The sequence below is a fragment of the Poecilia latipinna genome, unplaced genomic scaffold (assembly GCF_001443285.1).
Source record: "Poecilia latipinna isolate Pla-1442-1.1 unplaced genomic scaffold, P_latipinna-1.0 Scaffold1127, whole genome shotgun sequence".
Classification (NCBI taxonomy): Eukaryota; Metazoa; Chordata; class Actinopteri; order Cyprinodontiformes; family Poeciliidae; genus Poecilia; species Poecilia latipinna.
In genome coordinates, this window is record NW_015113743.1 from 124,351 (window position 1) to 137,924 (window position 13,574).

At 37.2% G+C, this 13,574-nt stretch overlaps 1 protein-coding gene across 4 annotated transcripts in view; it reads right to left on the reverse strand.

Annotated features, from left to right (window-relative positions):
- The window catches only part of p4ha2 (procollagen-proline, 2-oxoglutarate 4-dioxygenase (proline 4-hydroxylase), alpha polypeptide 2), a 34,656-nt gene extending 22,569 nt beyond the window's left edge, over positions 1-12,087 (reverse strand). For 2 of the 4 annotated variants that reach the window (XM_015052713.1, XM_015052717.1), the window contains exons 1-6: positions 11,917-12,087; positions 6,970-7,060; positions 6,188-6,287; positions 5,189-5,285; positions 3,394-3,545; positions 1,317-1,454 (exon numbers count right to left, since the gene is read on the reverse strand). In XM_015052713.1, the coding sequence (XP_014908199.1) occupies positions 1,317-1,454; positions 3,394-3,545; positions 5,189-5,285; positions 6,188-6,287; positions 6,970-6,972 (490 nt within the window). In that variant the 5' untranslated portion in view covers positions 6,973-7,060; positions 11,917-12,087. The remainder of the gene's footprint in view (positions 1-1,316; positions 1,455-3,393; positions 3,546-5,188; positions 5,286-6,187; positions 6,288-6,969; positions 7,061-11,916) is intronic. The other 2 variants (XM_015052716.1, XM_015052715.1) reach the window with 2 other exon arrangements.
- Positions 12,088-13,574: the final 1,487 nt, after the last annotated feature.

Sequence of the window (13,574 nt, forward strand, 5' to 3'; positions counted from 1 at the left end):
GCAATTGATCAAATTATCGACAAGAAGTCTGGGCACAGGAGAGCCCGACAGGATTCACCCTGGATTTATTCATGATAACAGGATTTCTGCTGTTTGGAGCTTGTGGATGTCTGGCTTATCGACAAATTTGTGATGGACTTGGTCAAAATAGCGAACGCTCAGACTTGTGGTGTGGACAGAGACGCAAGTTGGATGTGAGTCTTGCTGAGACTCGCAGCCCAGCTGAGGACTCTAAAAACTCACTAACGGGATGGAATCGATCTTGGAGAAGTTGCTAGTTTCGGTTCAGTGGAACGACCAAACTAATTTGGACAATTGGGAACTGAGATGTATCGGAGAGATTTTAGGGAAGATTGAAATTTATAATCTTCCCGACCTAAGACATTCTGTTTCTGAATTGGCTTTCCCCGTGTGGCCTTGGGAGGGCTGCATATTTCTAATCTCCTTGAAGATATATAAACACAACGCTCTTTCCCACCTTACCCCCTCCTGTTTCCATGGAGCTATGGAGCTGTCGATAAACAACACCTCTATCTGACTATGTCAGGAGCCTCAGCCACCTGGTTTCATGGCCCTGTGACGTCACCGCCTTCACTCATGTCTCTGTTTTGCCCATTGTTTTGTCTGAATGTTGCCTTTTGCCCTAATGTGTCCTTTCCTCTTTTTTGTTTTAGTTTGATAGAAACGGTGGAGTACTCCCTATTTAACCCAGAAAAGGATTATTTTAGTTTATTAGTAATATTAGAAATTGTGGAGTACGCACTATTTAGATCAATATTATACAGCCCAGAAATGGAATCAGAATTAGAATAACTACGAACTTGGAATCCGCAAATACTTAACAGGAACAGTCACTGCTTAGTTTATATTACTTTTAACCCAGAAAAGGATTTAGAGCTCTCTTTCTTCTTTTTGTCTTTCCTATGGTTTATTTTGTTTGTATTTCCTTTTAACTCATGTAAAGCACTTTGAATTGCCTTGTTGCTGAAAATGTGCTATATAAATAAAATTACCTTACCTCTTTCTGCAGTCAAATTGCCTGCATCTACTGTGTTTACATCCCAATAATCCTCTACAGAAAGGTATTAAAATAAAAATAATTTGTTTTTAGTTGGTCAGCTTTTGTTTCTGTGTCCTCCTTGCAAAATTGTTTCTACCTCAAATTGTTCTGCATTTTCTGGCTATAGCTCATCTTCAAAGCATTAGTAACTAATAAGAGACTGAGGAAATTTGGATGGTGAAAACACCAATAAAGAATCATCATTTATAGACATAAATACACACTGTTTCACAACCGTTTCCAGCTATTTAATTACCTGGCAGTTTTCCTTTGGAAAACGCTTCTGAATCCAGTTGATACGTGTCCTGAAGACGCATCAGAGCCTTGGCAGCACCGGTCTCATCCTCTGCATCAGGAAAATACTGCCTGTGTACAGAGATGTTGCCGATGAAACCTGTGAAAACAGCAAGGATGTAAAAATCACAACTTAGTGAAGGGAAAAAAATGAAATCAATTACTTAAAATGAGTCCATAAAAGCAGCAGTACTTCTTGTTTGCCTCCTGCAGCTCAGGGTTTATGAAGCCAGTATGTAATGGGAGAAGTGTGATGCGACTGCCACTCCTGCATTAACTTTCCCAGCTGGCTTTTATATTGTTCAGCTCAGCTGTGGAGCAGCAAGTTCATAACCAGAGCTACACATGAATCTTGAGAAGACTGAACCCAACTGAAATCATTTTCACCTCTTAGACATTCCTCTAACACACAGAGTGTGGAGCAGATCTGTGTCCAGTTCTACCTGCTCTGATGAAACACGCATGTGGGTGAATAATAAAAGGAGGTAAATAGCAAACTAAATTATCTACAACTTATTTGTGAAACTATTAGCAGAAGCCTAAAGTATTTAGAGGGTTTAGTCCAGCTGTGCTCCACAATGACTGTTTCATTACTGTCCAAGTGAATCTGAATGAATAAGAATCATCAGAGTTCATTTATTTCAGAGGTTTGAGTCAAAAGGGAAAATTGCTCAGATGAATTACAAATTTATTGACATATTAAGAGCATGTATTTGTGTTATGGATCACAGCTACTGAAAACCCAAAACCAGAATAGGACGGAGCAATAAAAAGTGATTTTCATACATGAATGGGGAACCACAGGGAGGACTGCTGACTGGACAGTTGGGGTAAGCCACACGACATCAAAGCTAAAGGAGCTAGCTGCTCACAGAGAGCAGTATCCAAGCAAATAAACAGAAAGTTGAGCGGAAGGAAAAAGCATGGAAAAAGCAGGAATAACCACAGTCTCAGTGCTGGGGATTGTGAATCAAAACCAACTGAAACGTTTGAGGCTGATCCACAACATATGGACTGCAGCTGGACTCGGTACAGTCACCACATACAGATGTTTCTACGACATGGACCAAAATGGTCGTATGACTAAACACTGTCTTTTTACTCAGTGAGAATCTCATAAGGTTTATACCTGGGAGAAAAAGGCCTGGACGGTTGCTCAGTGATCAAAAGTCCTATTTTCATATGAAGAAAGAGAGAAGAACATAATGCAAGTTGCTAGAGGTCTGGTAATATTTACATTTTCTAAGAAATCACATTTTGGACTGTTAATAGTTGTAAGGCATTCTCAAAATCAGCAGAATTCTATATATTTGACTTACTTTCAATTCCAATTGAATTCTAATGTATTAAGATGCAGCTCTCTATTTAGCTTCATCTTTAACTAGATCTGGAAGCGTTTATTTTTCCTTTACCTACTTGCTTTTCAACTAGTAAGTAAAATTTACATACATGCATGTGTTTTGCTAAGGACAAAACATGGATGTCAGATAACTTAAAAGATCACACGCCAAACTAAAAGACATTTGGTACCAAGTGGTGACATTTCCAGGAATTGCATTAAGCCTACTTGCTGCACAGCCACGTCAACAGATTCATTTTTAAGCTCTGTTTCAGTGTCTCACACAGATAAAGGCCTGTGTCCTAACACGCACACACCCCCAATGTGAGAACACGGCCAAAGTATGCTCAGATGAGGAACAGCTGCAGTCAAAACATGACAACTTCAACTGTTCATTGGGGAAAGGAACTTTTGAGCAAAGCTGCACAGCAGATATTTCCAGTCTGCAGCCAAGGCTGGGATGGCTCTGCTTACATCCTTCTGGATTTTTCCAGTTTCCAGCTCCACTCTCTCTCTACCAGGCAACATCAAAGGGAGCAAATGCTGCTTTGCACATGAAAAGGAAGAAATTATGTCAAAAAGTAGAAATACTGGATTCAGATGTGGCTCCAATAAATTAAAGATGATTAAGTCTAATAATCTAAAGAAGAATTGTTGGTTAGTTACTAACTGTGTCACATCAGCAGAGGCAGCTCCTTACCATCGGAGGGATTCTGGAGCACCAGGCTCTCCAGTTCAGACCACTCAGTGTTGAGCCTCTTCATCAGTTTGTAGGCGTTCACTGGGTGGGCCAGGTAGCCCTCAGGGTCCGAAGTGGATAATCTTGTGAGAGCATCGAGTTTGCTAGCCCAGCTAATAAACAGAAATAGAAACATTCTCTACTTCAACAAACACATTGGCAAGGAACTTTTCACAACTGTGACTCCTATGTTCATAGGTTTGTTCAGTAACTCTCTGGGTCCAGCTGATATATGACTGTTTCTGACCCATTTAATTTTACCTTCATACTCCCCGGATAAAACGCTTTTTCATCACAACCATAACTGTGTGAATTAACAGTTATTTTTGATAATTTAGAGATATAGTCCTTGTGTATTTGATGCCAAGTCACATAAAAACATAAAATCCGAGTTGGAAAAAACTTTTATTTTCTCACTGTAAAACTCAGACATGGAAACAGAGTATGGAAACAAATCACTTCCATAGTTTAAAATGGCAATGCATTCTGTAAAATGTCTAAAATATATGTACAAATATAGCAAACAATACAATTGTATAAGTTTATTTCTAAGAAAATTAAGGGACAAAAACGTGTACATTTCTTCCACTTCTATGTATTTCTTCCCTAATAACTTGTCTTTAATGCCTTTTTCCTGGCTTTTAGATTTTGGGATGAATACCTGGACTCATCCCAGGATTCCAGGTGTTCACCGGAGCTGGAACCTGTATGTTTTTGTTACTGCCACACTGTTAGCATGTTCCAGGCTGCACAGCGGTCCCGTTGCCTGACCCAGTGGTGATCTGGACCTGGCAGCCACCTGCACCCGTACAAGAGCCTCAACTTCTTCTTCATGCTTCTCTTTCTTACTTTCCAAAATAAATTATTGATCCGCCATGTCATTGTCAAATTCCTCACCACATCCCTCTTCACATTCCAGCTCAAAATGGAGCCAGAATATGAACTATACCTGCTGTAATTCAGTCTCTGCATCATTTCTAACATCCAAAACAAAAAGCAGTGAGCTACACCCAAATTACAAACTGAATGTCACAAATGTGTGAATGCTTTCTCCCGCCATCAGGTTCGTTTTGCTTTGTTACTCTCTGTTCGCGCTGTTACTTACACAACTTCCCTTCATAACTTAGTAATAAAATACTCTTTCCTATTGGTTGAACATGAAATATTTCCATCAATAACAGAGGAGGCCTCATGCTGTTGGGAATGTCCCCAGTGTTCACAGAATCAACATGACAATACTATGGAGAAAAAAAACAGTTTAATTAATTTAGAGTAACTGTTTTTACTTGATCTGTTAAAACAATTTTAAAAAGTTTAAAATCTGCACTTTAAACATGAAGTGAAACACACTCAGAGAAGCGCCGTCTTGCTGCCATATCATCTTGAATCAGATATGTAAAAACGACACAAATATGCCTCCATAGACTGAAGCCTTCACAGGACAGCAGTTAGATTAGATTAAATTATTTAAAACCTTGGAGGTTTAGTAAAGGTAGCTGGTTGGGCTAGATTCCTATAATTGGTATGAAAGTAAAGAGGACTGAATGCAAATACAAATGGTTTCATGTTTCAGTTTATGTTTTTCTTTACAATTAAGCTCTATGTTGGTCTACCCAGGAAAAGCTTCATTACAGTAAATTGAGGTCTGTGGTTGGATCATAAACAATGTGGTAAAGTTTAAGGGTTGTGAACTTAAACAAAACTGTACTTCATTTAAAAATAGGGACCATTTAAAGTCACAGGGTTTATAAAGTACCTTTTGACAGCAGCCAGTTTAGACTCCTCTGCTTTGATGTATTCCCTCAGAGAATGGACCAGCTCCTTTTCTGTGTGGATTAGATCAGTCATTTGTCCTGCAGAGACAAAGATGTATACATGATCTTGATTAGTAAAGTCAGATAAAGATGCCATCATTACTCTGCTTTTTTATTAAAGCTTTACTTTATCTTTTAACATGCATTTCTCCATGTACATCCGACTGGAATTAAATAAATCCTCAGTTCCATACTGTCGAGCAGTGAAAACTGAAAACTAATCAGCTGAAAACTAATCCATAAACTGTTGAGGAATACAGGGTGCATTTCAGAGCATTTCATTTATAAAGGCAGAACACACAGAAGCAAAAACGTCAAACACAGAAATCAATCAGGAAAGTGCAAATGTAATGCACAATGTACGAGATTTTTTACATGACTCCATTATAAACAAACAGTGCAGACCAAGGTAATCTCACATAAGAGCAGGGAAGTGTGAACCAAGAAGCAGATATCACCATTTTATTGATTATTGATTAAAGCCTTTTGTAGTAGGCATAATATTCTATCTTTAAGAATGGCTTTAATATTTGTTTAGTTCTACAGAAACATTCATAAAGACAGTAATCATGCAGAGACACTTCACATGAATGTATCTGATTTATGTTTAAATCTAAGGTTTATCCACAGATAACTGATCGACTTGAAGCTTTCAGTTAGATGACTGTAGGCGTTGATGACCGTTGAATATTAAGACAGCATTTAAGATATAATAAATACAAATAAATGTTTAAATATTCAGATATGCATGAATAATCTGAGCCTAAAAGTTACCATGCCAAAGACTGCAAATAGCAGTAAGCAGAAACAAAATGCCTGTTTGCATAATGTAACTCAGAAACGATACACCATAAAGAGTTTGATAAGGTATTTGCAAGCAAACCAAGGAAAAATAAAAAATAGCATTTTAAAACAAAGAAATAAGTTCATTTTTAACCTACCAATGGAGGTAAAGATCTCCCCACGTGTAGACCAGCAGCAGCACAGCAAAACCCAGGAGATACAAAACACACGGTTCCTCATTTTGTCCAGTTCAGTAACCTTTAACGACAGAAACAGATCATATTATATTGAGAAGACTGGAAAAAAATAACACGTTATAGTTAAAAATTACACAGGGAGATTTTAAAATTTTTAAAATGTTACAATTATGTTTTTAAAATATAAGTTAAGCATATTGTGTTTCTGTATCAACACTGCTGTGTTTAACACAGTTTATATGCCCAGTTCTGGATTAAATTAGAACCGGAAACAAAATAACTCTTAAAAATACTTCCAAAGAAAAACTTGTTTCATCTGCAGGAGAGTTGAACATGAAACGTGTTAGTCTGGTTTCACTTTTCACCTGGATCATGAACAGAAAGGTTTTTTGTTATTTCTTTCTTAATATGGCCACCACATGGCTGTTGATAATGTTCATGATAAAATCTAAACTTTGCAATACACTAGAACAGGCCATCAAAAGGTCCAATCTCATTCCAAGTTCCACATCTGAAATATGGATGAAAACTGATAAGAGGAGGCTTAAACCAAGTAAAAAGTTGAGTTTCAGGACAAAAAGCTGCAAAAAAAAAATCCTTTCTGTGTTTTAAATGTTTTTAGAAGCTTCAACTGTTTTCTGGGCCAAAAGGAAAACGATCTGTGTGAACTCTTTGTTCACGGAGCAAAGACAGAGAAGTTTTCCTTGTGAAAGTCACTTCAAGTGTCTTTGTTTTCGCCTCACCATGGAGCTCAGCGATGACTGTGTCAACCATACAAACACGTATACACCGTTACTGCCAAACACCACCACGCATACTTCTGTCTGCACAACTCTATAATCAAGAAAAACAGAAAACAACAAGAAGAGGAATAATGTTCATCCTTTCTTTTAACAGGAACAGAAGCCATTTTACAAACAATTCAACTGCTAAGAAAACATGAAGAGACTAAATTTTGCAGCCAGAATGTTGCAAGTTAACCCGAAAAGAAAAAACAGTGATTTGAGGGACACATTTTTAAAAAGACAGCACATATAAGATGCTTCCTGAATGAACACTTGTAGAGGTCTGTCAAGGATACTATCAGTTCTTTTGTAAAAGGAAACAACGTTTCATCCTTTTTCACACGGTTACAATAATAAGCATTTTCCTGACAGCCATATTAAAGAACGATAGGGAACACTGGAAGTAGATAAAAAAGTTCTCTGATAGACTTAAATAAAGGCTAACATAAACTCTATTTATGCCGGTGCAAAGAAAGAGTTTATTACTGCCTTTTTTACTTTAAATGTCTCTACAATTATAGTTATTACAATGGAATGTGCCACAGCCTGTTGGTGCCAATGAAGGACTAAAACTCAAATATCTAGAGCATTTTTACTCTTTTTTATAAAGACCTTATCTTCTCCAGCATGAAGAGCTTCACATGTGCTTTAAATCAAGTTTCTGAATTCAATGGATTTAACTTGTTTGACTTCTAAAGCTTTATTTGCTTGGTGCATTTTGTAACAACACAAAAATAAAGCCTGAGTGCAGAAAGATCATCAGTTTCACCAACAGCACTTCACTAATTCAGAGATTAATTAATGACACAATGTTGTTTTTATTATAGCTTACCGCTAATGCAACCCAAAAATGTGTCATATTCTACAAATATCGCTGCAGTTTACACATAAATGACTGATGTGCTTTATAACAGCTTAGATGATTTTATGAAATGTACGTAATTAGAGCTAAAACAGAGTCTCCATCTCTGTTAAATGCATTTAAAAACTTGACTGGTTCATCTAAATAGTGCTGGCCCACATCATTATTACCACAGTCCTAAAATGGAAAAGAAGTGACCAAACCCCCCTCCCGTCGGTAATTTACACCCAGAATGATTACTCAGCTCAAACATAGTCTCGCCTGTTGCTGCACGCAGCAACACCCATGGTCACATTCCTGAAGGAAACTGGCGTTCCAGATATTTCTGGGTTCTAACTCCAACATTTCTGCAAATTCTCAGGAATAGAAATAAGTAGTGAGGTAGATATGATAAACAGACACAGTTGGCTGTTTTCAACCAGATGTACTTGGCCACTATTTTTAACAATGAGTCACACACTAAGAAAATGTTTTTTCCATGTTGTGGAGTGGAGGTTAATGTTTCACACGTGTTCCTTAAAGAATAAACCGAAAAAAGGTCTGAGTATAAAAACAGTGATTTCTCTGAACAACCTGCGGGATTCTTGCTCTATCAGGACGACAAGGGCGAACTGGCTGACAGAAGGGCCGAGCGGACAGAATCTGAGGCGGCAGCAGGGTTCGGGGATCCTGAAGAACAAATATTTTTTTCCAACAGTAAACGTTTTAACATCTGCAGCAAACACAGAAAGAAGAACATGACCTGTCTCTGTAACAGCTGGAAATAACATCAGAGCATAAACCCCTAATGCACTGCCTCCCAGTTCTGAGAACATTAAACAGATCTAATGTCTGAGATAAGAGGACACCAAGCAAACACTTCCTTCACCTTTCTGCAATTTTAGGAATTTACATTACACTCAGAATAATTCAATAGTTGAAATTGAAGACAAGCGTTCATCCTCCAAGGGAGAAATGATGCTGCTACTTCCCATCACTGTGTGTAAACACAGAGGGATAAAGAGCAGCTTCTCTCCTGACTGATGGAAATCAAATCACACCTCTGGACTCCTGCACACACACACACACACACACCCACGCACACACACGCTTAGAATCCTGTGTAAAATGAATGCATGTACTTCAGGACAGCAGACATGTTGGTACTGTAAACATGATGACACAGTTTCAGATTTAAACCTTTCTTAGCATTTCATTTTCACCATGATTCTGAAAAAAGAAACAATCCTACTGAATTTAGATTAGTTTTAACAATCTCGATTTATTCTTCAGACTTCCAAAGTGTGCTTTGTAGTTTTGTCTATGTTATGTTATACCAGACTGCAAAGGGAAATAACTGTACGAAATTATGTCTGATTTGTTCCCTTTTTTTGATGCCAAAATCATATTTTTCAATGGTATTTTACTTGATTCGATGTCAAATGGTGGATTTTTTCAACCACCACTGGACATTGAATTATTCATACTTGCAGCTTTTCATCTTCAGGTTTAGAAATAACTAGAAAACTATATTGAGTATGAACAAATGAGTGTATGGAAAAGGCACAAAATGGAGGGAACAAATCAGGGAAGGTGTCAATTGACCATTAAAACCTAAGCAAAATACATTATAAATAACAAAATAAAACAAACAAAAGCTCAGTCAAAAATTAGGCAAATATACCCAAATGTTCACAGAAAACAAACAACTGCAGTGATTTTCACCTCCACTAAACTTGTGCATGAATATCTACTCTGTTATAAGGTCATCTTGCAAAGAACCTTCCAGAAACACTGCACTTGTCCAGAAAGGAAGTGAGCATTTCCTGACCAATGGACGCAGTTAGGCAAGAAAAAACAGTGGATTACATAATTGGCTGTGATTTGACGCAAATGGCATTCAGATCGGTGTTTCAGATATGTTAATCTCATATCAGTTTACAGAATGTTCTCAAAGTCAAAATATTAAATCAAAGACTCAAACCTTGTTTAATTTTACGGTTAGGCACCAAACTGGACATGAGCACAGCCATGTTGTTCTAAACACTTTCCTGTGTCATGGCAACACTAACTGCATCTTGTTTTTTGATAACAAGATGCAGCAGTAAATATAAATCAAGCATAAAAACATTTGATGCTGTGTTTGAATATTTTTAAGGTTAGCAGGAGCATTTCCTTCCCACTGTAGGCTGTATTTCTAATGCCGTCCCTCTATGACTGTGCATGTCATCGGCCTTTCAGCCTAATCCCTGCTGACAGATTGATGTCATCTTTTCTTTTGTTGCCTTTTTATAATGTGTGTGCTCCAGTGGTTGCCACAGTCAATTAAAATCATTGTAATTGGCTGGAGGAGAAGGGACACCATCACCGTGGGGCATCACTTACCTGAACACACAGACCTTTATACTGAGAATGGGCTCCATGTACTCAAAGTGAACAAAGCCTGGGCTTTTTATGAAGCTTTTTATTCTCTACAACACTTTATTCAGACAGAGACAGTTTGATCTACGACTGGGGGACTATCTGAGCAAAAACTGTTAGAACTTTGACATTTTACTGGTTTGCTGGATTACTTTGTTCAGACATCAAAAACTCAACAAACTTGAAACATGTTTAATAGAAAGGGAAACCCCAATTGTATAACATTTGCCACTCTATTTTTTCTTCAGTCATCCTGGAAAACATTTGACTAATTAGCTGACTGTGCCAATGACATTTTCTGAATAACTGTTTTAAAGAAACAGAAGCTTTTCGGTAGAAGAAGATATGAAAACTGTGTGGGGGTTTTCACATAGAAAACATGGCGTCCTCATTCATGTCTAACAGTATCTTACCTCTTAATGCTACTTGGTACCTTATTTGACTATCAACTTGTACAAAAACTGATCTACAAGCTGATCTACTTGCATACTTTCAATCATTATGCAAAGTCATAACACTGAGTGAACAGCAATAACCTTTTGTAATTTCTCAAGACCCAAATTGCATTTCATTTCCCAACCTGGGAAATAAAAAAAATATTATCAAGGTATAAGAATGTTTAATTCCAAATAATGCAGTGTAGAATACAAACTGCACTCAGCACATCTTAAGGATGACACTGAATGAATGGAGCGTGAGCTCTGCTTTTATCAATAATTCACTCTGCACATTAGCTAGGCATGTTGACCTGCTGCATCAGTAAAAATTATATTAATTTTAGATTTTTGGCGTTAATGAAACATGTTCAAACATATCAGATTTTTGTGGTATTTCCATAAATCGGTTCTTGAAAAGTCAAACTAACAACCTCCAATAATGTAAACGCTTCTGGTTTTGATGAGCCACACCAAGCTTATCAGTTTTACCCCTTCCTCCTCCAGAACATTACGAAATGTTCTGGCTCTGCTTGACACTGTTGAAAAAAGTTCTGCTATCATTTCTCAGGAGAATTCATCTGGCATGTAAGAATAACCAGAGTGTTTAGTTAATTACATATTTAAAGTTTGCTGGAGAATGTTGGATTGGTAAAAAGCTTCTTCATCATCTCTTCACCTGGGTCCGAGCAGACCGGTGACGTCAGCCCCGGTCAGTCGCTTCTAGAAAAATCTTACAACTCTTGTCGCTCTGTAAGCCTCCAGTTTGTCTGCTTGTTCTCGCATCGTATGCACTAAATAAAACATTTGCTAATGTTTCACATTAAAGCGTGTGTGTGTGAGAGACAGTGTGAAACGGTCCCCCCTCTACGGAAAAAGAGGGGGACTATCAGAAAGTTCGCGCAAAGTTTTGAAAGTTTCCTCCAGTCCGCTGAGAAATATTGTAACGCAACAGTTTCAATGGTTCATATAACGACGCAACACACACCTCCGAAGTAAACACGTACATCACTACATATTAAGTATTCGTTTAACTTTAACTACATAACGTTTTTGGACTGAAATATTCAGAAATAATCCGAAACATCGCTTGTTGTACTCCCCAGAACAACCATCACAGCATGTTCTGGAGGCAGAACACGCTCAGCGATTCAAATGATGTAAAGAGAAACTTGTATGGCAGCAAATAAGCTAATAGTGTCGGCTTACCTTCTGTACACCTCTGGTGTCTTTAAAAGAAGACTGTCACGCTTCCTTGTGTGGACGAAAATCCACTTGGCACCCCCGGGGTTATGAATAGTGCAGAGGGAATGCGTTTGGAACCGCTGCCACGTACAGAACAGACTGGAGGTTGGGCCGTAAGTACAGGAAGAGATGCGCAGGGACCGAGAGTTTCCCCCTTGTGCTGCGTTTGGGTGCAGCTCCTGAAGTAAGAAATGTGATATTGAAGTTCAACTTACAAATTTACATATAAAAATAACATTCAGAACAAGGTCAATCATTTTTTTTCTTACATAAAATGATTGCAATAGTTTGGCTCTTGTTTTTAAACAGACATTGTCATATACTAAAATTACATTTAGTTTTTAGGTAATTAATGTGGAATAAATAGGCTGCTCTGCTGTCAAAGCAGCACAATCAACCCTTTTGTTGGTTTAGATAACTGGATGTTCCAATAAAAAAAACAGTAATTCAAAACAGATATAGCCTTGTTAAACTTTTCATTGTCTAAAATAATCTCCGTTTTTGATACATGTTTATTTTCTATGTTGGTTTGGCGCTGCAGAAGAAACAGCGCCTCCTGTAGTCAATGTTGTTTTAAGTTATTTGAATAATAAGTCACTTCTTTCACTTGTCGCTGCCTGTAAATTTTTCCTATTATTTTGCACATAATATAAAGCCCCTCAACCCAAAGTACTTAAAACAAGATTTGTGACAACATTTCAGATCCTTAAACTATTTACTTACTTTAATTAAATTACTGAATGGTATTTCAGCATGAGATGTAGTTTTAACAAAATACCATTCAATAATTTTAACCCTCATATTTGGAACAACCTCTATAAAGTCTTGATTGTAGCTAATATGTTCTTAAATAAATGTTAAAAAATATATATTTTTAGCTCGGTTCCCATCTAACTTTAGTTGTAATTTATTATTTCAATGATCTCTCAAAACACTTTAGTAAGACTTCTCTTTATTTGATTCCATGGCATGTCTAACTTGATCTCAATGTCTGATATTGTTCTTTTGATGTAGTTTTTAACTACAGTCAAAAGAAGAATGTTTTCATCATAAATGAATGCCTTTTCGTGTCTATCTCTACTTCTGTCATACAATTTAACAAAACAGCAGACATTATTATTAGTAGTAGTAATAATAGTTGTAGTTGTTGTATTATTTAATCAATTCATCCATTTCTTTTAAGTTATTTATTCAAATAGGATTAATTTCTTACATATTATTTAGTTTTTTCTTTCGTTGTAAAAAATCAAAAGTTATTTTAAGGCACTTTACTAAACAAACAGCCCCAATTCAATATATGCAATATATGCTCCGTTATTTCCTCCAAGAGCCTATAAAAATGGGTTGCGACGCTTTCTCAAGCAAGTTTTTATTTTTCTTATTACAGTTTATCTTTTATGTTCGTTACGGTAATGTAATCCATGCAAGCCGTCACGTTTGCAGTTTGGATTCTGGTTTCCGAGGCTTGTTTTTGGGTGGACTGAGCGCCAGATGGAGAAAAAGAAATGGTTTTAATGATGGCCTGTTGTTGAAGGTCCTACTCATTTCTGCTGTGCTATTTAAATCTCTATAATCTGCATTCTGTGCTAGTGGAACCAATAGGAGACAAGAGCAACACGAAT